This window comes from Manis javanica, chromosome 2 (assembly GCF_040802235.1).
Source record: "Manis javanica isolate MJ-LG chromosome 2, MJ_LKY, whole genome shotgun sequence".
NCBI lineage: Eukaryota > Metazoa > Chordata > Mammalia > Pholidota > Manidae > Manis > Manis javanica.
Genome location: NC_133157.1, coordinates 100,212,864 through 100,239,867, shown reverse-complemented (window position 1 = coordinate 100,239,867; position 27,004 = coordinate 100,212,864). Strand labels below are relative to the sequence as shown.

General features: G+C 40.9%; 1 protein-coding gene across 4 annotated transcripts in view; it reads right to left on the bottom strand.

Moving 5' to 3' along the window:
• Nucleotides 1-6,257: 6,257 nt before the first annotated feature.
• NRP1 (neuropilin 1) overlaps nt 6,258-27,004 on the bottom strand; it is a 137,605-nt gene continuing 116,858 nt past the window's right edge. For 2 of the 4 annotated variants that reach the window (XM_073228962.1, XM_073228961.1), the window contains exons 13-17: nt 18,288-18,425; nt 13,949-14,223; nt 13,369-13,465; nt 11,217-11,267; nt 6,258-9,080 (exon numbers count right to left, since the gene is read on the bottom strand). In XM_073228962.1, the coding sequence (XP_073085063.1) occupies nt 8,791-9,080; nt 11,217-11,267; nt 13,369-13,465; nt 13,949-14,223; nt 18,288-18,425 (851 nt within the window). In that variant the 3' untranslated portion in view covers nt 6,258-8,790. The remainder of the gene's footprint in view (nt 9,081-11,216; nt 11,268-13,368; nt 13,466-13,948; nt 14,224-18,287; nt 18,426-27,004) is intronic. The other 2 variants (XM_017677045.3, XM_017677043.3) reach the window with 1 other exon arrangement.

Here is a 27,004-nt window from a genome sequence, read left to right as displayed (position 1 = left end):
GCAAGGGGGTCTGGGAAATGTGGTCTTTCTTCTGGGGAGTCATGTGCATGTGAAATTTGGGAATTTATTATTAAAGAAAGACATTGGAGAACCAGATGGCTCTGCTTCAGCTAACAGAGAGATATCCTTCATTCCCAGGGTGGGGGTCCTTTTGGGCTTCAGATGTCTCCTGTAATTCAGAGAGCTTTATGGCATCTTCCTTTCCCCACCCTACCAGTTTTCCTTTTATTTTGGGAGATAAAATAGTTTCCAAAATAGTTGCCAGTAGTTACTTCTCAGTAGAAAAAGAAAATGATGGGAACATCGTTTCCATTTGTGTAGTGCTGATTTAGTGAGAATCCTTGGTGTGCCTCTGACACATCTTGTACCTGTCTTTCTGGGGACAGAATCCTGTGAAAAGCTCCTGGCTGCTCTAGAGTTCTGTTTGTTTGGCTTTCAGTTTTGAAGTTTATTGAAGTAGATTGTAGTCATTACTTTTGAAAAGTTGCTTTTGGCAATGATTTTGTTATTTGCAATCTCATTTTCATAGTTATCAGGAGAGAAGTTTGTAATTTAGAGTTTTTTAAAGTTTTTCTCTATTTTCTCTTTTATTATTTAAAATTCCCCTCCCCTCATTCCTTATCTTCCTCTTACTTACTTTTGTCCATTACACTTATATGATGCAGTTAAAACTATTTACTATTTTAACTGAAAAGCCCCAGAGTTTATCTTATTGATTTTCTATCTTCCTCTATTTTTTTCAACTTTTCCATTCAAGTACAAGTTATTGTATTTGTTTTTCTAGCTGTACTGCAATTTTATTATTTGAAAAGTATCATTTTATAATACATATATAGTCATTTATATAAAATGACACCTTGTGAGAAGGAAAAATAGTGGTTTATATTTACTTGATCTTTTTGAATCAGAAGTAGGGTCAAAAGTAGGCTTTTGGAGACCTTTCCAAAATCCTCAAGCAACAGCACTCAGAAGAATGTCTGCATCTTTAGCTGATCCTGCAGGTGGTCCAGTTGTGTTCCTAAAATTTATCTCCAGTATTGGCATCCCACAGAGCTAACTTGTATGTATTTTCAATCAGGTATTCACAGTTGCTGGGAGATGACCTGCTATGAGAGTCTGGATGATTCTTCACCTAATAAATCCTGTGTGGTGAGAATATTGCCATGGAGTAGAGATAAGAAAAAGAGAAATTTAGGCAGGAGGATTGCTTGTCTCTACACAAGAGTTAAGTATTAGAGGAGATATCATCCTGTTACAGAGAAATTCCATAACAATCAGGGTGTGAAAGAAATCTCTTTAAAGAAAATAATCTTGATAGACTAACCCTTCCAGTTCTTCCTCCAGAAGAAGAATCTCATAGTAGGTTAATCTCACCCTTAACTTTGTCCCCTCCTTTCCCATTTCCATTGGTATTCTCTATTCCAGCTACTTTCTGTGGCTGCTTTATTCAACAAATATTTATTTTGTGCCTGCCACATCCCAGGAGCTGTTTCATGCCCTGCGGATACTGCAGGGAGCTACACAGGTGACAGTCATGGCCCTCAAGGAATTTGCATTCTTAGCGTAGATGGATAATAAAATGATTAAGTATATACTATACTAAAAGGTGATCAATTCTGTGGAGGAGAAATGGAGTGGAGAAGGGAGCTGCCATGGACAGGGACAGGCAAAGCTCTGGGTATTGTGGCCTTCCTTTCTGATGTGTCAGTATATGTGACATACATCATTTCCCTGCCTCCTGTTTGGACAGCTGAGCTACATGGTGCCTTCGAAAATCACTGAATAGTGCTATCATGACTAAATACTAAATGACTAAATATTAAGGGAAATTCAAGTAGAAATACACAGAACAGATAAGAAGTATTGTAAGTTTGCCCCCAGGACTCTTTCCTTTATTGTGTCATAAGGTCCCTATTCTCTGCACAGAGGACTGAGATAATTCCATTGGCCCCCCCTAGCTCAGGTTGCTCACTGCTCTCTCCTGGCCTCCCGCCCCCTGGAGGATGGCCTCTTGTAACCCGACATTCAGGAGTCTCATCTTTGATATGAGACATCTCACCTCATTTGACTCCTCTCCCTAAGGTATTTCTCTCCCTAAGTTATGGTGGGTTTCCATGAGAGACACTGCACTTCCCTATGTGGCAGTTACAATAAGTGATCTTGTCTGCCTTCCACAGCAACAGTATGACTTTGCCCTTGCAGGCTGTGGCAGAGGCATCTACTATTGAACACACATGTGCTCCCCTACTTTTCTCAGAGCCCTTAAGACTAGTAAGGCCTTGTGTTATTCTCTGGTTGCAGCATATAAGAGGCAGTGGGAAAATTTCTAGTCCTCTCCTACACAGAGACTGGAATATGTATTCTGGTTGGTATTGCAGCAAGAGGCAAATAACTCAGATTCTTGACTTGCTGCTTGGAATAGAGATGTCCTGCACTCCCTGAGGACCCACAACAGTCTGTGTAAATAAAATGCACTCCTATGAGTTGAGCCACTGGTACTTGGGGGTTTATTTCTTACCACTGTATAACCTAGCCTAAGCTGACTAACACCTTGCCTGATAGTAAAGTGAGATCATAGTGCTACACATTTCAAAGCATTCCTATAACAAGCGACACTTGGTAAAAAGAAGACTTTCCTTCACACTGAGAAGGCAGTTTAGAGTAGCAATTGGGGCGTGTTAGACAGATCTGGGTTTGAATCTTGGCAATGCTTCCTAACTAGTTGCGTGAACTTAGTTATGTTTCTCAGCCTCTCTGGACCTTAGTTTTTGTAACCTAAAACATAGGATTATTTTAAGGGTTAATTGAAGCATCTAGTCAAGTTTGGCTCACAGTAAACATTCAGAAAATCATAGTGGTTATGATGATAAGAAGTTAGGCAGTTATATAAAATGATTCAGTAATGTGCTTGCTGATTTGTTGAAGTGCACATATCTGATGTCATAGCTTAGGGGGCATGGAAAACTGGTGCCACCCCCTGGACCTATTCAACCACCCAAATTTTCTAATAAATAGATGCAACTAATTCACGGGGATGATCTGTTAATTTGTTATTTTAATGACAAAAAGTATATTTGTCTTTCAACTAGTGGGAATTTAGGTGATCGAAATGTATATAAAATTAAAAGTTGGCCCAAGAAAAATTAAGTTTAAGATTCTCCAAATAAGGTCCTTTTAGATGGAGGGCTTGAATCACAGCATAAGTATTGCAAAAAGTCTGAGAATAATGATTGGATCTGTTCTAAACATATCATATGTCCAAAGTCAAGAAGCAATTTAGTCAACAACGAAAATTTTCAGAAGTTGGACAAAATCAGAGAAATGATAGCTCTGAAAAGTGATGGCACAGTTTTCTGTCAGGATTGCATCAAGGCCATTAGCACTGTCAGCACAACACGTCTGCAAGATGGTGATGGAGCCTTGAGGAAGGGTGTAGAATTAGCTCATATCAGAAATGATGGGGTGGGGAAGATGTCCAAAATATTTATTGAAAGGAGCGTAATGAGGGGCCAGGACCTGTTCTATTCCACAAGATGTCTCACTCACGTGCACAGGGTGAGACTCCATCACAGGATGGCAAGTCCATTTCTGACCCAACATTCTGTCTGAGAAGTGACTCTGCAGCTCCACTAACGGGGCAGTGATAAAACTAGGTGTTGGCTATACCTGTCACACATTTACTGAACCCCTACATGGTAAAAGGTACCATTCCGCTTAGATGTGGAGAAGAGAGACTTTCCTGCTCTGTAGGAAAACCCTCCGTCAGCAATCACTGTTAGACAACTGAGCTCTATTATCTGATGGCTTCTCACTTATTTGTAACAAGGAGCCTAAAGAACAAGTTCAGAAATCATCAAAGAAAGATTAAATAGGGTTCAGTCTTGTTTGACCATTCAGGGTTTTAATGTGTTTGTAAAGTAGTAAACTGTGTGTGATGAATAAGGCAACTTCTTTTGAGTAGGATTTGGTTCTTCACAGATTGGTCATCTGCTTCCTCCTGGTGACCACATTGTGATGGGTAACAGAGTACTTTAAGGTTTTCATCCAGCAAGATACCATCAGCACTTTGGCTCTGTCCTCAGAAAAACCCACATTTAGGTCCCTCATGAGAAATCAGACAGGATGGCCACTAAGTGTTTCTGAGTGGGATTTGCCATTTACTGATCTTACCTTCTGTTTTCCAGGCTGCATTGTACTTGGACTTCACCGAAAGTGCTTTGAGAAGACTGCAGGGACATCCCCCTGTCTTCGTCCTGGAACCACCCTTGGAAGCAAGTTTTTATGCATCTGGCTCAGTGTAACTGAGTCGGAGACTCTCAAACTTGAACGGATGGGAATATGGTTCATCTGGGGACACCAGTAAAATGCCTCAGCAGGTCTGAGGGATGGTCTGAGACTCTGCATTTCTGCCAGGTGACCAGGCACTGTTGCTGGTTCTTGGGCCACAGCTTGAGGAGCAAGACCCTATGTAAGCAACTGGCAAGAAAATGCAGGGTTCTGGAGCATAGGGGCTGTGGAGGGGAGGATGAATCACATGCATCCTGAACGCATGCTTGGCCTCTCTCAACTCGGGATGCCTCATTTATAGAGCGAAATATTTACAAAACTTACCTCACAGAGATGCTGGAAAAATAGCTAATGCTCTTAATAAAAAGAAGTGCAATGTCATCACTATAGAAGATCCTGATGAAATGGAGTTTACTCCTTTTCTCCAAAAATGATAGGATCTGTTCATACGATCTTTATTGCTGAGAAGTTACATGCATATGATGATATGATGATCCTGCAATGGTTCTTTGGAACTTAATAAAAGTCAGCTGTCATCCTGCCCTCACATGCTTCCTGGTGCTTAGTTCTGCTCAGCTGGAGGCTCCCTTCACTCACCCTTCTAAATCCCCAAGTAGAAAAGCTGCTAAAGATCCCTTAGCGGATATAGTTTAGGGAAATAGAGTTAATTCTTAGAAGTGCTGCTTTTTACATAACCACTATAATTACCACTAGGAAGCAGAAACATTATCGAAAGTTATAAAAATCCATTTGATTTGTAAAAAGATATAGTGCAATTCAGCCCAGGTGGGTTAATAAGTTAGCAGGAAAGATAGGAGATGGAACAATAAATAATTATCATGTTTTAGTTTAAATGTTTCAGTCGTCACGGCAGAGGGTTGAATTCCTGACTTTGGGAAGTATTGTGGAAATGTTTAGTTCATTAAATTCTGTAAGAAAAGCCTTCCTTAGCAGCTAACTAGAGGTAAGAAAGGGGTAAAAGGATCTGTGTGAAACAGAGATAATATTAATCCATGGTCATTAGCACTTTTCAGAAAGTATTTTTGGATTAATTCTGATAGACTACTTGCAAGTCATCAAGTTTTCTGGAAACATCCATGAATGTAGATAGAATTTAACTTCAGAAAAATGACTACCCTGCTCTATGCCTGATTCTTTTCTCAAAGCAAAGAGGCCCAAAAATCCATTCAATAGGGAAAGTATCTATTCTTGGTTAAATCTTGGTAGATGTTAAGATGTTAAGTGATGTAAAGGTGTTAAGTGTCTGGGAAAAGCAGTAACATTTATTCATTGTGAAGAGCTGTGCAGAGAAGCCTGCTCCTCAAGTTCATATGTTTTCAGAACCAAGCTTTCCTACAATCACAGGAAGGTAAAGAAAGAATTGTTAGGCTGTGGGTGGTGGGGATGAGGGGAGGCTAATTTGTTGTAACAAGCTTTCTAAAGGGCCCTACCCAGTATGCTTTGCTTAACACTTGTGCTGTCATTCTTTTTGCTGTTATTATTATTATTATTGCTGTTATTTTGGTCTCAGATGGAATAGAAAATTTCCTAAGAATTACCAAATAGCCAGGTGTAATGCCATGCTCAATTTTGCCTTGTGCCCAATTTAGCCTAGGTACATGCATACACACCATTTTTATTATGTATTTCCTACAAGAACAGAACTTACCAACAGATACTTGGGAACTTCATAAAAATAAACTACAAAATGGAATACAGAACCCTTGGGACAGATGTGAGGTTGAAAATTTCCATGAATAAGGCTAAATTCTGAGTTCCTTGTCTCAACAGTGTCCAATTTGGGGTGATATTCTACTTCCAGGAAATGTCTTCTTAATTTTCTCTCCCTATTAGGATATTAGTTTTAAAAGAGAACTTAAAAACCTCTTGGAAGTTATTGGGTGCTGGAATAATACCAATTCCTTTAACAATAACAAAGATAATATAATAAAAGCGATCAGGTTTGGGAATATTTTATGAAAATGTTTAATTCAACTGTTTCTTTGGAATGTAGTAGTCATAGTTTGGAATTGGAGTTACAGTTCAGTTCTATGTGGTTTTTATGCTGCTCAGCGTCTGAGAATACAAATGTCATTTAAAGTTAAGGCTTCGCTGTTCATTTTGAAACAATTTACAAGTGTCATATTATCATAGAAAATAAAAATTTCTGTAAAAAAAATTTGCACAAAATTTTATGAAGGTACAAAACATGAAGCAATAATATGCCAGTAAAATGAAAACATTTTACTACAGAAAGTTTTATAGATTTCAATAAAGGAAAAAATATGTTATTTTACACCTTTAAAATTACTGAACAATCTAAAACAATATAAACTGAACATTCTGTAACACTGCCTTTACAAATTAATAACTTTATAAACATATAATTTTTAAATATATTTATCAGTGCAAGATACTTTAAAATTTAAAGTTGCAGTATCATTTTTCCTTGGCTATGGGCAACTTTGAGTCTGTTGCCTTAAAAAAAAATAAAGCAAGTCTTAGTGCTTTCATGCTGGTATGATTTTAACAACTGAAGGAATGCCTGTGGGGATAAAAATCTATCCTTCTTTCACAGGGACCAATATTTTCCTGGAAACTAAGGCATTCTCAACCTGATTAAGCCCAGACGAGTGGACGGTCTAGTCCATGATGTGTCTGGGTGAGACCTACAGCACTGCAGGCAGGGGGGAAATTCTCGGACAATGTGGCATGACACAAATACGCTGAAAACAACCGAAGCTTCTGTGGCTGATCCACATGCTGCTTGACAAGACGTTCACTGCTCTGTGCGGTTAGAGGCGCAGGTCTTACCTGCCAAGGCAGGCTTTTTCTTTGTGAGTTGCTGGAAGTTTCTAAAAGCATTCATTCAAGTCTGTTTTTTCAGGGTTGCTGCTGAATGAATTTCTTAAAACATTTATTTTTACTTAACTCCCTTTCTCTCCACTCTTAAAATACTTTACCCCCCAGCTCCAGGATTTATAGTCACTTTCTTAAATTAGCTGTTCTTTCTTCCACTTCCTTTGTCTGACTCAATACCAAACCAAGGTTCTCACTGGTCATTTTTGCATATTTGGATGTAAAAAAATCTCATGTTTTTGGATATTTGGGAGAATTGTGTTCAGTCCTTCCTTTGGGTCTCACTTGAAAGCCAAATAGTATTATTTCTTCCCTCAACTTATCACTGCTTCTATTAAATGCAAACATTTCCATTAAAGATAATTTTGATTGGAATAGATAGACAAATGGCTTAAGGAAAAAAGATACTGTCACTTTAACCAGTTAACAAGAAAAACCAAAGTTAGACTTTGGAGGTCAAAGTTAGGAATCCCCCTTATTTATTTATTTTTAAACATAAAGTCTAGTAAAATTGTTTGCCATTCCCAGCAGGTTAAAGCTGCAAGTTTCTTTTCTGGACAATGGCAAATGCTTAAATTCTAAGAGAGTAAAAAGACAGAGAGCTAGGAGAGAATGAGTTTACATTTTGAAAATACATTCCATATGAAAGAACCGTTAGAGGGAATATTGCAGCTTTATACAAAAGGGTCAAGAGACATGAAACTGAACTACAGAAAAAGCAGAACAATTAAGCCACGTTACCAAGTCTGCGGAGCCCTTGCCTTCCCGGGGCTGACGTCTCACACTAAAATATACTTTCTTCTTAGTCAGTGGGCCACCAGGGTTTGATTAAAGAATAGGGCTTTCACCAGCGAGAAAGAGAGCGGGTCATTAATGTGACACAATGAGAACCAGTACGAACAAAAAGGCACTTAAGAGGACGCAGACTAGCCAGTGCCAAGGATTTTTCATCGCTGTTGTCGGCAGTGCACCCAGTCGCCAGCAGTGTTTGGTGATGGCACCGTTTTCTGTACGGAGTTCACAAGCACGAGGTTTAATACAACACTGGAAAACATCAAGAAAATTTGACGGTATTGCTTCGTAAACAGAGCTGACACACTATACTGGTACTGAGGCTACAGGACTTTAAAATAAAACATCCTAATCCTTCTTTGCCTATGCACAATGTGGGCAATAATACACAAGTACAGCTTCGAGAGTCTGCTGAAATGTAATTGTTCTAATATATTCTGGGCACTGGGCTACAGGTAGCATGTCCATCAAAAGGGCCCCACTAAATACACCTGGTGTCAGCATCTTGGATTTTGCACAGTTTCTGAGAAGAATCCATAAGAGGAAGGGGTGGGGCACGGGGAGGGGGGTGTTGAAATGAATCATTAAGTCAATCATACTTGGTCGCAACACCAGACTTGATTATTCAAATGAAACCAACAGAAGAAAGCTGACTGTACATGGTTCTGGCTGTTCGCACAGTTTACTTGTCTGTCAGCAATACTCATTGAAGCTCCTGAGAAAAGCCTGGCTCAGCGTCATCAACGCACTTCCCAGCCTGTACAGTGAAAGAAGATGGACAGTTCCCAGCACGCTCAACTCACGTCCTTTCCACTTCAATTCTCCGGCTGGTCTTTTCATCTCCAACTGTCCTCATGCCTCCGAATAAGTACTCTGTGTATTCAGTTTGTCTTTTTTCAACTTCACACCATCCACAAGTTCAAAGTTATAGTTCTCCAGGGCAGACAAGTTTCTTTCTGACATCCCGTTGTGCCAGCAGGCACAGTACAGCACTACCCCACAGACGGCACCCAGGAGGACACCCAGGGCACTCATGGCAATGATGGTGATGAGGATGGGGTCCAGGGTCTTCAGCACGCTGCCCGGTTTCCTGGAGATGTTCTCATCACCTTCTCTGGTGCCTTTGTAGCTCGGGGTGCTCCCTGGGGAGAGAAAGAAAACCAGCTTCATGAGCACTGCCAACATAACTCCCCAGCTAAAAGCAGGTGGAGAAAGAGAAAAGAGGGGTGAATCACATGCTTCAATTCGTCTCTCCCAAGAGCCTGCTGAGGATATTTCTAACCCTAACAAAACCTTGAGAAAAGCGTGGTCTGGCTCTCCCGTTGCCAGGAAATGCCAAGATTTATGTTCGACTGGTTGGGAATCTGGGTGTGGGAGGTGAGGGTCTGGGGAAGTTGGTGCTGTGATCCTGACAGCTCAGCACATGGAAACAACAGAGTCTGGGTAAACAGGGAGGGCTGGGTTCTAATCTAATTCAGATTTCATGCAACCCGCCATCTGTGCCAGGTAGTAATCTGTGTTTACGGTCCTGGGCCAGATACGTAGTCATTCAGCTTTGCAGAATGTTTGGTCACACATTTGTCTAGTGGCAAGGGGCTGAGACACTTAACCATTTCCTGTGCATTTTTCTGATCTCCAAACCAGGCACAAAGAAGCCTCACAAGCTGACCTTTGATGCGGTGCTGTTTCCAGGGTACAGGTATGGTTTACATATGAGCTCGTTCTTTCCCATGTGACATCTTCAAGTCAAACAAATTTCCTGCAAGTCTATAGTGATTCCACTTACGAAGGAGAGATCTTTCAGGACAAGGGGATGTTTGCTACTGACATTTAAAATGGGCTATGGTTAAATCTAGAAACTGTGTCTGTGTTGGGCTAGATGGAACAATTTAAGAATCAGCATTTTTGTAGCCCTGGTGGTTTCACCAGAGACAGTCACACTGCTTGCTGTTTGGTCACGGGGGAAATGTTTTCTTTAGAGTGGAATATGAGAAGTTATTTACATGGGAGCCTTGAACCTAATTACCTGGTATGAGAACTGAGGCTAAAATGTTAATGCACAAATGCATGGTGTTTACTCAAAGGTGTTCTGATCAACAAAGATTCCAATCAAAGAAGACTAAAAATATGAGATGAAAGTCCCTAAGCAGAGGAAACAAGCCATGGGACATTATAATATTCTCTCCCTTGATGAAACATTGTTTTGAAACAGCCTTGCATAAAGTTCACCTCTCAGTGTGGGCTATGTAACTAGCCTAAATCAGCCACATGTTCATGCTACCAACAGCATAGTAGAGTGCCATATTTATTTATCTCCATCAAGTGCAAATTTAGCTAGAGTAGGTCCACATCTCTAATGGCAACAGGTGCTGATGCTGACGAGCAGGCTACAGAAGGGCCGGCAGCTGCGAGCAATGCTGGGACAAGTGTCCAACAGCCTGTGACTGTGGGAGATGCAGAAACCTCTGGGAATAAAATAACCTTAGGCAAAGCCCAGCTCTGATCAAAGGTCTTGCTTTTGGTCACAAAGCAGTGGTCAATGAAAACACCATTTTCAAGTTTAAAAATCAGGCTAAAGTCTGAGGCTGCCACCCAGTTAATTAGCTGTGCTGCTTAAGACAAGTCACTGCTGAGTTCAGTCTCCACATCTGTAGAATGGGGATAAATATGCCTCAGAGAGCAACTGTGAGGATTAAATAAGGTAATGGAAGTACAGTGCTTGGAACATGCTGGTTTCTGCATAAGTGCACATCATCATCCTTGCTCTCGTCACTACCCCGGAACTAGGGTTCCAGCAGAGAAGGATGGGAACAGATGAGTCACACATGGTAGGTTATCACAGAAACTGGGCTTCTGTCCTTTAAAGATCATATCTGGATATCAACCAGATAAGAATTTGGGTTGGTTCCAAACTCCCGTGAGAAAATCACTCGAGGTCTTTGGGCAAGTCATAGCTTCGTTAGATGTGAAATGACAGTGTTTCCTATTTCCATGGCTGTAAAAAGACAGTGTTTCGCTTGCTTATCCTCTAGGCCCTCTTCCAGCTGAGACCGGGAAGGGCTCTAGGACACTCGCTTACACAAGCTGCAGCCCCCGGGGTCTTTGGGCAGATTAGGAGAGGGCTGTCTCTTACAACCATCCAAAGCACAGTACCCTGGGCATGGATGTTTATTTCATTTGAACTGCTCTGATTAACCAGCATTCCAGAAAGTTTCTTCATAAATGTAATGAAAACCATAGTAATTTTTTACAAAAATTGGTCAGCAAGTCACATTTACCTGTTTCATCAATTTTATTTTCTGGGTTCTTTTTATCCAGGTCTGCCGGTTCTGACAAGTCAAACAGAATTGAAAGAGATATTTGAACTGCCAACAAAATATAATACACACAAACTATACCAGCTCTCACACACACGCACACACACACACACACACAGCTCTGCTGGGTTTCCTTTGCAGTTTTTAGTACAATCTGACCCCACCACATAACTGTAGAGCAATAGACGGGTGACGTGAAATAATTATGAAGTTGGCATCACATCGAAATCCAGGTTGCACTGCTACTGGTACAGTGTGTTGTTTTAGGAGAAAAGGAGGGTGGAGAGAAATGGTTTTGGCATCCACAGTGTGGAGGAAATCTGGTGAAAATGGGAACAGAAGTGGGACTGTAAATATGGCCAGCAGCCTGTGCTTCTGTAGAGATTGCTTCCTAAACTTTCTGCATGTTTGTTTGCTTTCCCAAACAGTATGCCAGCTCTTCTAGGCAAGAGACTTGTTCCACATCTTACCAAAAAAACAAAAAAAGTCTCTGGAGGAAGTGAAGTCCCAGTATCCCTTATGGTTTTGAATACAGGACAGGGTTTTGAGGACTTTATTCACTGCTATTTTCCCAGCATTTACACCAATGTCCACAAAGTCATTAGTGCCTCAATAAACATTAGTTGCATTAATGCATGAATAATTACTGAATGGTTGATAATCTCATAGCATCCATGGCTGAATATTCAGGGATACACGTGATGAATATACAATTCTCTTAGACATCTTTTTATGGATATGGCAATATAAATAACATGTTTTAATGGCACTTTCGCTGTGACTGAGCACAATGCCCAGCAATAACTACAGCTAAGTAGACTGGTCACATGAAAAGGAAAAGGTTCATAGAATTGTCTTTGCCATCCATACATTTAGTGGAACACTTGGATTCAGTGTTAGGTAGAGTATGTGGTCCATTAACACTTGTGGAATGGAATTGAATTTCATTTCTTTGTTTTAGTTTAAGGAGTTTGCTCTCACATTCCAAAATCACTCACTCTGATCTTGAGCACCACATGCACTTTGTACTACATGAAATATGTATTTTAGCAGCAGTGTAGACTTGGATGTAGATAACTTGTAAAATATGTGTAACTGAAATATAACGCCTTATCATTTTCTGTGAAGATTTGCTAAATAGTGTGCATTAAACAGATTTCCTTACATAGTATGAAGAAACAGACTTTTATTCACTGCTCTCTTTCTCCCCTAGTTTCCTCAGTCAATCCTATCAAATTATTGCCACTTTAGGGATTACACATATTCAATATATTGTATAATAAAAGCTTTGTAAATTGCTGAAATGACCAAAAACCCATTATAGCCAACAGGCCTCCTTTGTCTTATATTTGCCCAATAGGCTTATTTCATTTTGTTATAATTAACATCCTATTGTATAATGATATATAACAAAAGCTTAAGTGTAGCAAATGGAGCTTAAGACTAATTACTGTGCCATTACACTGCCAGTAGTGATACTATTTATACTTATATATCAAGAATTGGGGAATATGGATTGGTTTTCTATGTCGGACTTTTATCCTCTATCAGACCGATAAAAACTGTAAATTCTGAAATATGAGGCAAACTCTCTAAATATCACTATTCTTTTGAATCATTTTGACTTTTATTAGAGTCAGAAACATCTTATTTGTAATAAAGTAAAGAATTACGGCTTCTATGATTCATTAACAATGTAATCTTAATTAAGCTCACTGTGATCAGAATTTTCAAAGGCCTGCTGTTTTGTTTATACACCCAGATACTAGGTATTACACAGATGTCTGAGTTTTCCATTCTTCATCAAAATATTTTGATATGGTGAGCATAGCCTATAAACTATGAATTCTTGTTCTTAGCTATGATCTTTGGATTCCACATTTTTTATGTAATCTTGTAGGTAGTAGACATTCTAAAAGAACTAAGTTAGGTAATTAGGTAGCTAACCTGACCTGAATTTATGCCCTGCTGCACCAGAATATTCATTTCATATGATGTGCTTATAGTCCACATTTAAATTCTAGGTCTAAATGAGCAAGACAAAGACCACCACATGGAAGGACTCATGTCCTGAACAAGCACTTCCCTAGTTTCCACAGCAACTCATACTTACTTGCACAGTCCTCTTGGGAAATGTGGTTATTAATACTAATGTCATCCACCGCAATCCCGCCAAGGTTTCCTTTGCCGATTTCGCCTTCAAAAATCACCTACCAAAATGAGATCATTTTCACAGTATTTAAATGTTCAGTTCTGAACAGCAGTGTTTACAAATGCCTGTAACACTCAGGCACGTAAATTAAATTCATGAGATTTTGAGAACGCACACGCTTTGTTCATCAATCCATGTAAACTGCCTGATGATGGTATAAAACTTCTCTTCACACTTTCTTTCCCAGTACAAAATTTAAAACTGAAAGATGCAGCAATCAGAAGGAAGGTGCATTGTGACAGTTCAGAAATAGCTTATCATATAGCATCTTCCCATCTTTCTCAGCAAACTGTGTCTATTCCTGTAATCTAGGAGACGGTGAAACGTTCTCCCGAGATAATCATCATTGCAGGAATATTTCAGATTCGGGAAAGACCTAAATAATTTTTGGAGTGATTCCTGCAGCTCATTTGCATAACCTTAAAATATCATCCCCATGTCCTTGAAGCCACTGCCTCCCCTGCCTAGGGAGAGGGTTTACCTGATAAAGTTTCAGAGACTTGTGGAGCAGGACACGCCCTTCTTTCCAGTGGTCTCCTTGGTGCCCAATGGCCGTCCAGACCAACTGGTCATACTCCTCTGGCTTCTGGTAGCGCAGTTTTACCCTCAGCGTGCCCACGTGTGAACCAGACATGTGATACCAGAAGGTCATGCAGTGAGCGGAATTCTGAGAATAAACCACAGGGCTCACCAGACGAGCCACTTTGCCCTTCTGGTTTCCATCAGCTTGGGAATAGATGAAGTTGCCATCTCCTGCTGTGACAAAAGACTGTGTTAGGGGGATGGGCCAAATTTACAACTCCTTTGCCTCTTTTCTTTTAAGTTCCACCACTCAAACCTTCTCTCCTGGGCTGAGCACCAAGAACCCAAATAAGCAGAGGAAAAGGCAGGGTGTGTAAACCTCTTTGGCACTTGTGGCTCTGCTCTAAGCTTCTGTGAATGGTATTTGGTGGGGGAAAGGCTCTAAGGCAGAATAAAGTTGAGTACCACTTGTTTGGAACACATGCTTGTATGGACATGGGCTGTGTATGATTCAGGTTGACCTTTGCATCACTGCAAGCAGATTAAAAGCACAGATAGACCTATGTTCATGCAACTTTAAGACTGTTTATGCAGGATCCATGTGAACACAGACAATAAATGGAATAATTCAGATGTATTCTTATTATCATTTGAGTAGCAGGACTTCCAGGTGATGACACTTTGCTCACTATAACTGCTTGATAGTCAGGAAGCTGCAGTTTTCCCAAATAATCTAGTATTTCTTTTTCCAAATTCAGATAGTTTTTCCCTAGTCTATATTAATGGTTTATGAATTTCTTAAATACACCTGAGAACTTGAATATCAACTGTGAGTCCTGCTGCTGCTTGATGTGGGCTTCTGGTTCAAGGAGAGGCAAGATAGTTCTTTGAAGCTTATCGGGACATGCCATTTTTGGCAACATAGACACTTGCCGAGCTGCAAGTACTTAAGTCTTGGCTTTGCTTTTAATTACCCCCAGTGGGAACATTTTCTCCTGCCACCACCTGGTCTACACACACCACTCATGTTTCCCTGTTTGCTCTGCAAATATAAATACCTACTAATTCCTCACCTGATGTTAAGTGTGAATCTGATGCTCGGGCCTCAGTGGGAAGTTAAATGTTTTGTTTGCTGCCCAAGAGGCTTTTGCATATGTGAGATGCTTTTCACTGTGCATCTGCAAGCATGTCCTTGTATCTGCTCGCCTGTGTAAACTACAGCCAGGTGGAAGCAGAGGTGTCAGCAGACAGTCTTCACCCCTCACCTTGCTGCTTACAGGAGATGGCCCCAAAACACTCTTACTAAAACCAATGAGTGGAATAACAAAAGGAGGGGTGGGAAATGAAAATCACAGCTCCAGCAGCTACCGTTGAAGCTCTCTGTCTTTGTAGAGTGTTCCCTGGGACCAAGCAGGCTCAGTCACTCCTGGGGTTTGTCTCATTCCGCTGAGCTCCCAGGTGGTGGTCTCCTATCTGTGTGACAGTGTCATTTTGCTGGGATAAGCAGTGTGTCAGTCTGCCAGACCAGCAGGTACAGAATGTATATACATCTTTTCTCTGCCTCCCCGTCCCCCCATCTTATGGAAAAAAACAAGTTGGAGAGGAAACACATTTATCAAGCCCATCAGCTTCATTTCAGTTCATCAGAACAGGTGGTAGAAAGAAGAAAACTGGCTGTGGGTAGAGGGAGGAAGGCTGCCTGAGGAATGCCTCCTGGGCCCCACCCTGCTGTCATGGTGGGGTCGTCACACATACGCTCAGGTCACTTCTCTGCTCTAAACCCTTCCGTGGAGCCTCACAGCCTTCAGCTGCCCCCCCTTTCTCCACAGGGCACCCAAGGCCTCACACAGGGACCTGTCATAACCACACCCTTGCAATCCATTAGAACACAACAGGGGTGGAGAACATAGTCAATGACATTGCAATAGCTCTGTATGATGGCAGATGGGAGCTACACATAGTGTGCTGAGCATTTCATCATGTATACAGATGTTAAATCGCTAAGCTGTACGCCTGAAACCAACAGAATATCATCTTCAATAAAAACAACAGAAACATCAAAAGCACAGCACCTGTCCTTGCCATCTCTGCACACGCCATTCCTTCAAGCCAATCTGTGGCTGTGTTTGAGACAGGACTGCCTCCTCTGGCCCCTCCTGTTATGTGTCCCCATCACTGCCTGCTTCACCCTCCTGCTCTGTAATCATTTCCCACCCACGCCCAGACTGTGAGCTCCTCCAGGGCAGGGCTGCCCTCCTTTATACCCGTATCTCCAGTGCCCAATGCAGCGTCTGCCTGCAAAAGGGCTCCTCAAGTACATTTATTCAGTGAACCAGGGAAGATGCTAGTTTCAGGAATCCTCTGTAAGGAGGTACCTGGCTTCATTCTTAGAGGTCAAATACAGAAAACCAAGTGGGATGCCCTCAAATTAATTCAAAATTGGGCAGCAGGATATTTTACCTATTTATTAGATAGCATTAATTTAAAAAAAACTCCAAATCTGATTTGCAGAGTGCCAAATACCATCTAATGTCAGTCTGTGTGCGTGTGGGCTGTGTGCAGGAGTCTTCATCTAGATGTTTTTCATGTTAACAAGTTCATGCCCTTCAGATGTCAAGTTTATCCATTCGCTCAGCAAATGATTGTGTTTCCAGAACTTGCAGGAGGCTTTTTCTAGTCAGGGCTGAGCTGCCACTATAGCCAAGTAAATGTGGGTGTCTGGGAGAACAAAGAAGTCAAATCCTTCTGAAGGAATCGCACTTCTCAGCTATTAATCGCCTTCCTTTTCTGATACTCCAGCACATAAAGTGCTGATATTTTTCCTTTCAGGGATTTTATCACAGTTCTGGGTCAGGAACTCTGTCTTCGTTCTCTCAATTAGCACTTTACTTCTGCAAGCCTTTTAGCTTTTGTCTCCGGCTAACGTAGCTTTTAACCTCCTTTGAATGTCAGATCCTACTGAGCCATTTTGCTTCACTTTGCATCAATTTTTCCACCATTACTGCCTTCATTTTGGCTAATTGCATTTGGTTAATTTGATGCCATTTATATGTACAGTGCCATTTACAGTCAAAGTATTTTAAGTTTTCTGAAACTGCTTGTCTTAAGATTCAATTGAAAGTGTCTCAGAATTGAAGGAGCCCAATTTTATCCAATTTCCTTGTCATTCTCATTAAGAGAGGAGGTAGCTGTGGTGGAAGGAGGACTATTCAACCTACTTAATGGTTCTATTCACTGCAAAAAAAGTGAACAAACAAAATGGGACATGCATGAAGCGCCCTCTGCCCACCCCCCGGCCCTCTCACCCAGAGCCACAGCATGGGAGGAGCTTGGCTTAACAAGACATCTCGGCATCAGCACATGCCCCTTTTGGAAAGCCACTACTTGAGTAAGCAGTCCCAAGGGGTCCCTGAGTAGGGCAGAAGTTTGTGACTGTGTGTGTGTGTGCATGTGTGTTTGTCTGCAGGGCACCACAGGCTCTTTAAACCGTACCTCAAGTTGGGTGATGAGGAAATGACTATGAGGAAAACGGTGGCTGTGCATTAACGAGCTCACTGGAGTGGCTGTCTTGTGTTGCCAACCCTGTCCCCACTAATTAATCTTAGAAAGAAAGTTAAGCAGGAGGTGGGTGGGCTGTGAGCTGCGGTGTGGTGAGGTTTCTACCTGCTCAGAGGAAATGGGCTAGATTTACAATCTTCCTCAAAAGAATAAGAATCTGAGCCCATCTTGTTCTACTTCTACTCCAAGGGTCAAGAGAGCAAGTATTAGGCTCGCTTATTGTTTCATCAGCTGTAAACTAAAGGAGATGACATATGTATGTCTGGACTTGCTCCAAAATAATCCAGAGTCAGGGATGTTAGAAAGCAAGTAAGATGCCAAGGATCTGATGACTGCTGTAGTTGGGTTATGTCTGCATATGGTTCATTTTATTATTTCTTATCGACTTTTGAATATGTTTGAAATTTTCCATAAAAATAACGTTCAGAAAAACTATAAAGCAGGCACAAATTCACACATCTTTGCCCAGTTTACTATCTTTTAGGAGCAAATCAGTTGCCAGATTTAATCAGCATTGTCTGCTACTTGGTCTAAGTGCATTCCTACAAGGGAAGGAGATCTTTATTATTATTCCATAAAATAATTTTATTCCAGGAAAGAGCCCTGATTATTCTAGAACACAAAAGCCTGAGTGAGTGCTCTGTAGTATTTGTCAACCCCCCTAAGCTAACAGACCCCAGAAACCCTCCAGGGTCACACCTTAATTCAAAGAAATGCAGCCACAGCGCCCGTTCCATTACCTGTGTGATCCTGAATGGGCCCCGTTTTGCTGGTCAGCACGCTCCACCTCAGGGGCACGTGACTGTCATGCTCCCAGTGACAGAATGTCTTGTGAGAACCCCAGCCAAATTCACAGTTAAAACCGTAGGTTGGAAACTCTTCAGTGGATGGAAAGCAAAAATAGAGACAAGCAAAAAAAGACAAATTTAATCATTTAGGTCAGAAAGGCACTTTTAATTCCTATACAACTTAGAGTTCTGAAATTCTGGGAAAACCATAAAAGCCAGCATTACCAGGAAACTCAAAAGATGCACAAGAGATGTCAAAATGTTTGCAAAATTACATTTTGTGAATTTCTTTTTAATCAGCTTTAAAAAGATTAGAGACTGTCAAATTGGTTTTATGTCCAATTTTCAGAAAGGTTACTTTCCAAAGCACACACACTGGACTGCTAGTCTCCCGATTTCCATAACACTTAATAATGAAAGATACTCTATTCTGGAGGACGAATCATAAAAATTGCTATCCACCAATGAAAAGAATCTTAATTAGAGATTGACCTGTGAGTCTTAAAAGTCTAGAAATGTGACTTGGCTGAATGTCTCATCTTGTTGGCTATTTGTATTCAGGTCTCTAGTGCCACATCTCTGAAGCATTCTTAAGATTATTTTTGTGCTTTGTATAGGGTCAATTAATGTTAAGTGTAAATTTCTGCTTTTTCAGTGAATTTTTAAACTTGCATGTAAATTGTTTGCCACACTTGAAACCTCCATATACAAGGTCCCCTGTAAAGCCAAAGCATATTTAAATAGCCACGTATTTTTTTTAATGATCAAAATGTTTCCTTTGGAATCAGAAAACAAATTATGAATAGATTCCCAGGAAGGGTTTGTATTTTGACAAGGTGCTATTTGACTATCATGTGTTTAAAACCTCTGTACATTATTTTTTATTCAACCCTTTTTTTGAAAGTAGCTTAACTTCATAAATATGGAAAAAATTAAATCACTGATGCTTGGATTTTTTTTCTTTTTTTTTTGTAAACTTAAGCTAACAATAAAAATAATCCTGAACGTAAAATTCTCATGCTTCTGCTAGCCTCTCTCCTTCCCCATGCATAAAATTAAACACACAAAAGCCGCTGTTTTGCTAATGAAGGAGGGTCATGACTTTGTATTCAGTTCAGACAGTCCACGAGATGGCAGCATTGAAACAGACAGAAAGGTGCCTAGGGCGTCTTGCCAACTGATCTGAGAAATAAGTCTCAAAATACACTTCCCTGAAAAAAGGGAAGTAAGGTATTATATGCTGTGTTATGGTCAGGCTGAACTCATATCTTATTGTGATCTTTTCTTTAACTCTGCCCAAGTGTTAACACAAAATATCTTGCTTTCTTCTCTGAGCCTGGGCTGCCACTCCTCCCCAGCTTTAACAATAGCAGGGGAATTTTAATGGAAAGATTTATTGAAGAGATAAGGATGATATACATTGTGTTTTTAGTTTCCAAGGAACTCTTTTCAAATGCTAATGTAAAATTCTGGAAAGAATGCACCATATGCTTTGTCAAATCTGAGTAGGACGGATTCTCCCTTCCAATGACAGTTTGACATCCCAAAGAGTTCACTGGGCCAGTTTGGGAAAGTAAACCATGTGATATGTATATGTGAGCACTTTTCAGTGAGTGCAAAAGGGCTGTATTTCACAGCTGTGGTGCCATTGGAGAGAAATATTTCATATCTAGTCTATCATAACCATGAAATAGGGCTTCTTAAAGCATGAGAAACTCTCTCCAAAGTTTACCACACTTTTGTGCAGCCAGATTGAATTATGCAGATGAAGTACAGACAAATGAACAGAGACTGAATGGTTGAGCAAACTTGGATGTCAACACCCACAACCCTGGAATGTATTGTTGCATAATCTTGTGTTAGAAAATGTTAATATTGGAAAATGTTAGTATGTGTGTGGTTTTGGGTTTTCTCAAGTGTAGTTTATAGGACATGCACATTCAGAAGGGCAGTAAGCCATTACAGCACCCACATTTCTGGTTATATTTGCCTCATTAATATATTAAATTTACTGTGGAGTACAGAAAACCACACCATCCATTATTCTGGCTATTCATATTCTGGTGATAGCATAAAATATATGAACTTGGATATTTTTGTATTGACAGGGACGGCTTTGCCTGAAAGGATGATTTGGGCATTTCTACAGCTGCACCAAAGGGCCGTCCGCCGGGAGCTTCCCCTGTGCTTTCCAAGCCTGTGAATTTAACAAGGTGATCTGCTCTAACTTTTTATATTTCACTACTCTTTTACCTTCTTGCCCTGCTCATATAATTTATGACAATCTTGTTAATTTAAAATAAATGTTTCTTTTTTTTCCTTTCATCAAAGCACTTTGTAGCGGAGGGGGTGTAGAGTGCGAGCGGCTCAAAGTTGAAAATTCACGCCTGGCTAGAAAGGCTATTAAATACACAAGGTTATAAAATAATATCCCAATACTTATAGAAAGGAAAAAGAAAAAAGAAACAGAGCGAGCAAGAGAGAGGAGGCGAGAAAGACAGGAAAGACAGAAGCCGAAAGAAAAGGGAGAGAAAAGGAAGAAAGCGAATGGTGGGATGGAGCAAGTGTAGGGGGCTGCTGATCCTTCAGTCTTCAAAATACTACCCAGATGCCGTGGCTGCACAATTCTCATTAAATTCATTGGGAATAATCTGGCTAAACCCCTTCTTGACTCTTAAAAATAGCAGGAAACAATATCTGAACTTGAAACAAATTTATAGCCGCTGCAAGCAAGCCTGTTGAGCTTACGTTGCTGGAGTTGAAATGTTAGTACCATATATGCACAAGGATTTAATTTTTAAAGCTGGCATTCAAAATTTCTATTGAGTATGCTAACTCACTTACTCATAGACTGATCTTTCAGTCCAAAGAAGTGGAGGTGCTTAGGCACATGTAATTGGAGTTCAGGAAAATACTCTGAGTCCCTGCAGGGATATTTGAAGATCCTCAGAGGGTAAGAGGCTTCACCAGGGTGAGCTGGGTTTAAAAGGCAGGGCTTCTCGCCTGTTCCTGGCAGAGCATTAATAGCCTTTATGCAACTGATTACAACCCAGACAGTTTATGAATATTATATGCCCACTGAGTTTATTATATGGGTAAGAATCTTCAAAATGAAATCTTAAGACTCTGCTTGAGTCTATAATGGCTTCAGCAAAATCAGATTATGGTGGAAGTTTAAGGGTCTGATCTGCTGCTGCTTGAAAAGATGCCTGAAGAATCTGAAGCCCACAGAACAGTGTGGATCAAAGTAGCTGTTAGGCTGGAGGAAGGAAAAACAAGAACATGCAAACAGAACAGAGAGATGCCATAGGGGGAGAACACACCAGATCCCAAGGTCCGTGCCTTATATGGAAAGGGGACAGCTCTTCCTGAATTGCATCCTTCTGATGTGCCAACTAAGACCCGGATGTCAGCCTCCTCCCTCTTGGAAGGAAAAAAAGTTTCTAGTTGTCTATTATGTCACCTTTAGCCAATCATACCTCTCCACGCCCCCTAGGATAGCTTGCCCACTCCTCCCCCTCCTAACCCCTTATAAGCCCCCACCTCCCTGACTGGGTGTGACTTCCGCAGCCTGTAATACCCAGACCGCGGAACATCACCCGGGAGCTGCACTCAAAATACCTGGCCTTTTGTTGCCTCTCTTTACCTGCTTATTTCGGCTAAAATTTATCTTACATTTGGTGCCAAAATCCCGGGAAGGAGCATGAGTGTGGGGCCCCTACCAGCCAGTGGTGGCCCCGCCCCATCCTTCCCCAACCCAGGACCTCAGCCTGCTCTCCACTGCATGGACTATTTTCCGATGAGTCCCTCAGTTTCCCCCGGTCTGTTTCCCTCCCTAACTCCATTTCACCTGGCTTGCCCCTGGCCTTGTGGTGGGGAAGACGTCCCTACCCCAGGCCCCAGGACGTCTCCCCTGACTTGGTGCGCTTGGGACACTGGGCACTCCTCTCAGCGGGATTAGTTGGGAAGTGATGCAGACATGGGGAACCAGCCCTCAGAAGCAGAGGCTCAGACCCTGCTGCGGTGTCTCATTTCTAATTTGGGTACTCTCTATTTGTCCCGGGAAGTTTGCAAATAGAAGCTAGTCTTTCTTTGCTCTCAGTCTGGGCCTCAGTATCCCTTGGACAATCAATCTCGCTGGCCTCTTGAGGGAACTTTCGATTTTAGCCTCCTCACCAACTTGACTAATTATTGCCACTGGAGCGGAGAGTAGAGTGAAATCCCATATGTGCAGGCTTTTTGGACTTTGCACTCCCACCCTGACCTTTATGTTAAGTGTTCAACGACCCAGGTTCTCCTGGCCAGATTTCCAGTTAAAGATTGTCAGCCTCTTACTCTGCCCAGTTTTTCTTCCTTTTCAGATCTGCCGGAGAACCTTGGTCTCCCACCTCTCTCAGCTCGCTACCCCCACCCCTCTCCGCCACCATCTTTAAGTCCTTTGTCTTCACACGTGTTGCTGCCATCTTAAGGTCCTACATTCTCAGCCATGCCGTTGTCCTGCTGTCCTCTTTTGGTGGCTACACCACCCCCTCCCCCTCTCCTTCCACCTTCACCGCCCTCTTCCCCCACCAGAACACGCTCCTCCCGCCCTCTGGTTCCAGAAGCCATGGACAGGAAGCTGAGGAGAGGGAAGGCAATTGGATATCAGTGACTCAAGTCTTTATATCGGTTTGTCTGTCTGTGTATATGTTTTTGTGTGGGAAGTGTTGCTGACTGTGGTTGTTGTATCTCAGTTTGTGTGTTTGTGTGTCTAGGTGTATGGATGAAAAGTATTTTCCTACCTCTGGATGGTATTGATAAAAATTGATTTAAAAACAAGCGCTTGTGAAAACTGGGCATTCTAAAACTTCCAGAAAATCTGATAAAAAATGTTAAGCATTAATGCTAATTTGGGTTTGGCTGAGGTCGGCATGTCCTTGTAGTTATCAGCTGCCTAAGTTTACCTAAGGTCATTTAAGTCAATGTTATCTGCTAAATCTTTTAAGAATAAAATGCTTAAAGGCTTGGCTTTGTCTAATATTCAGTAAAGGTCTTGTAAGTAATCTAGCATAGTTGTTACGAATGAGTGAACTAAATAATTATGGCAAGTGAACACCTTTTTAATTGTGTGTTACAGTGTGTACACCTATCTACAGCCTAGAAATCTTTGTGGTAACCTAAAACCTTAAAGTTTTGCTAAGTTAAAAAGATACTTTGTGCTTAGTGACAGATTGTGTTATAAAGCTCATAGTTAACAAAAATTATAAAATGTTCATAAATTTGTCAATCCAAAGAATGCTAGTGTAACAGTTTATAATAGCCTACTTCTCAAGGTTCACTAAAAATTAAGGTACCTAATAGTTTTAAGTTCTAATTAAAACTACTTAAAGTAATAAGGAAAACATTTCTGCATGCTAAAGAATATGTCTTTTGATAAAAGAAAGTAACTTTGTTCTAAAGTACAGCTGTTTATTTAGAGGGAAAAATCTAAATGTAAGAAAGGTTGTAGAAAGTTTGTAGAAGAATTTAATATGGTCATGCTATATAAAATTAAAGCAAATGAGTCTCAGAATAAAGTACACAGCAAAATTAGAATTTTGTTTTCAGTTAAAAAGACAAAGTTTTCTTAACTGTTAGTCTGCTCTTAATATTGAAAAATTGCAAAAAGTTCTCTAATTGTTTTATCAAAGCAGTTTCTCATTCTTAAAGTCTCAATGAGTTGTCAGAGTATTTAAGAAAATGAGATCTTAATATTAAAAGGATTAAAAGCTAAAGTTTGCTAACAACTGTGTAACCTTCTTTATTTGCCTTTGAGTATTTTGTTGTCATTCTGGTTAAATAGATAAGTATTGCTTCATAGCAACCTATAATCCTATTTAAGCAAATGCCTTAAAACTTTTAACAACTTCCCAAAATCAAATTCAGAAAGGTGCTTTTACCTCTAGTTAACTCTGATATTTTCCAGAGGGCCCCTGGAACATGTCAGAAGAACTTTTTCTCATTGGAGAAAGTATTTGGCTAATTTAGCTTATTTATCTGATATATAATTACCTGCTTAATTACCTAGAAAGCACTGTCAAAAAGAATAATACTAAACTTTGTTACTAAATGTTTTGTGTTACAGAAATATCAGACTTTCCTTATGTCAACTGTCTTACAGTAAGCTCTCATCAAATCTTTACCAATTGTCATTTGTAAGTCTTTTATTTATAGTCACTGTTTTATTACTCTTAAGCTAGTGAAGAACTAGATTTCAGAAGAACAGGTATTAGTTACATAAGATTAAGTAAACTAAAGAAGATAATTTTGTGGCTTTCTGTTTCAAATGTTGGTGATAAAGTGTTTTAAGCTTTTTCTCTTAAGCTGACAACAGTTTAGTAAATGACTGCCTTTATAAGCAGAATTGAAACTTTACCTTTCTCTCTACCTGATCCCTCCAGAATTTAAAAACTCTCAGTGACTATTTTTATATTTCATGGCAGTATGTTTATTTGCACAAGTTCAATAAGAATCTGCTTTCCTTGTAAGAGGACCAATTAAAAACACTGGTTATATTACCAAGGCTTTGACTGGAACGTCATACCTGAGAGACACGTGTGTAAACTCAGATATGAACAGACAGCTTTAAGGAACTAAGATTGACTTTATATATTACCAAGGCTTTGACTGGAACGTCATACCTGAGAGACACGTGTGTAAACTCAGATATGAACAGACAGCTTTAAGGAACTAAGATTGACTTTATAAAGCCAACAAAGCCCCTTAAAAGAACTGGCCTGGTACCTTGCTTACAGAGTTCCCAGCAGCCTTACCAGGTGAGTAAGGAAGGTCACTGTCTGGCAGGTGCAGGAACCTCAAGAATGTTTTGGGAACTTCAGAGAAGAGAGGAATTCACCCAAATGTACAGGTACTGCAGGCACAACCTGATGGCAAGTCTGGCTTGGTTTTCTGACCTCAAGAAGTCTTTAAAAGTCCAATCTGAAATTCCTTGAAAAAAGTTCCAGCAAAGCATATTTAAAAGAGCCTATGTAATCAATTGCTCTTTTTGCTGCACTTATGCAAATAATCAAGCCAACTGTTAATTATTTTCTTAATCTTGCTACTTCTAATAAAAATGAGGGTAATTTTAGAGAAAAGTATTGTTTCAATAATGCAGTCTTCTCTATACTAAATCCCAATACTAGTCATTGAGATGTAAACTCAATTCAGAATTCCAGCCCCCCATAACAGTTTGGCTAATGCCCCTACTGGGCCCCCTAATAACAGTTTATAGTTTACTCTTAGTTGCCCCTTGTGTCCTCAGGTTCCTCCAACAGCAGCTAACCCAGATGACCTGGGTCACCACCAACCAGATGTTACTTCACTGTTATGCACCTCTTCCCACTGAACCCCCTCCTTCAGCCTAATACCAGCCTCAAACCCCCATGATGCCCCTTGTCAGCCAGAAGTAGCCAGATTGAGTCTTCGTCCATTAAGACCAAAAGGCTGGAATGTTAGGCTGGAGGAAGGAAAAACAAGGACATGCAAACAGAACAGAGAGATGCCATAGGGGGAGAACAGACCAGACCCCAAGATCCGTGCCTTATATGGAAAGGGGACAGCTCTCCCTGAATTGCATCCTTCTGATGTGCCAACTAAGACCCAGATGTCAGCCTCCTCCCTCTTGGAAGGAAAAAAAGTTTCTAGTTGTCTATTATGTCACCTTTAGCCAATCATACCTCTCCACGCCCCCTAGGATAGCTTGCCCACTCCTCCCCCTCCTAATCCCTTATAAGCCCCCATCTCCCTGACCAGGTGTGACTTCCCCGGCCTGTAGTACCCAGACCGCGGAACATCACCCGGGAGCTGCACTCTAATAAACTACCTGGCCCTTTGTTGCCTCTCTTTGCCTGCTTCTTTTGGCTAGAATTTATCTTACAGTAGCCAATGGGTCTATCCAGGGGGTGAGCATGTCAGAGTTAGGCCTGGCCTATGGATGCATGCTCAGGTCTTGGTGAAGTGTTCTGAGCATTGGCTTAGCCAAAAGGTGACAATAAACAGAACTCCTCAGAGGAGGACAGGCAGTCCATTATCCACAAATGAGGACTTGGAGCCAGATTCGTGACTCAGACAATGGAAAAGCAGGAAACCAAGGTGCTTTGTAAAGGATTCTGGGCTGATGATGCAACTCAAAACCAGATCAGACTACCCCTATCAGTAAGCCCTGTGGTTGGACATGAACTTGTTCAGGTGATGGTAGCAATGGGTCCTACAGGTTCATGATTTGGATATCTGCCCTCTGAGCACAGCAGACCGACTCTGACGAAGGAGCTTCTCACTGAAGCTGTCACACCAATGGCCTTGAGCTCTTTCACAAAGCATATCTGTCTGCAAAGTCATTGCTGCTCTGACAATATAGACTTTCAATATTTGAGGAGAAGAATCCCATTTTGGAATCTGATATACCTTCCATTTTCTCCATAGCTGTTTACTTTTTAAATTTTATTTTACATGATCCCCAGCTCTTCTCATAAGCAAGAGGAAGGGTAAGGTGAGACAAGTTAGCTGGTAACTGGATAGTGGTTTTAGCAAACTCTTGGCAAGAGAAAAACACTAAAACAACATTTAAAATGTTTGTTACCTCATTGAAAGTTATTTTTTGTTCCATCTCTCCCCTCTTCCCTGTATGGAGAGTCAGGGAGAGCCAGCTG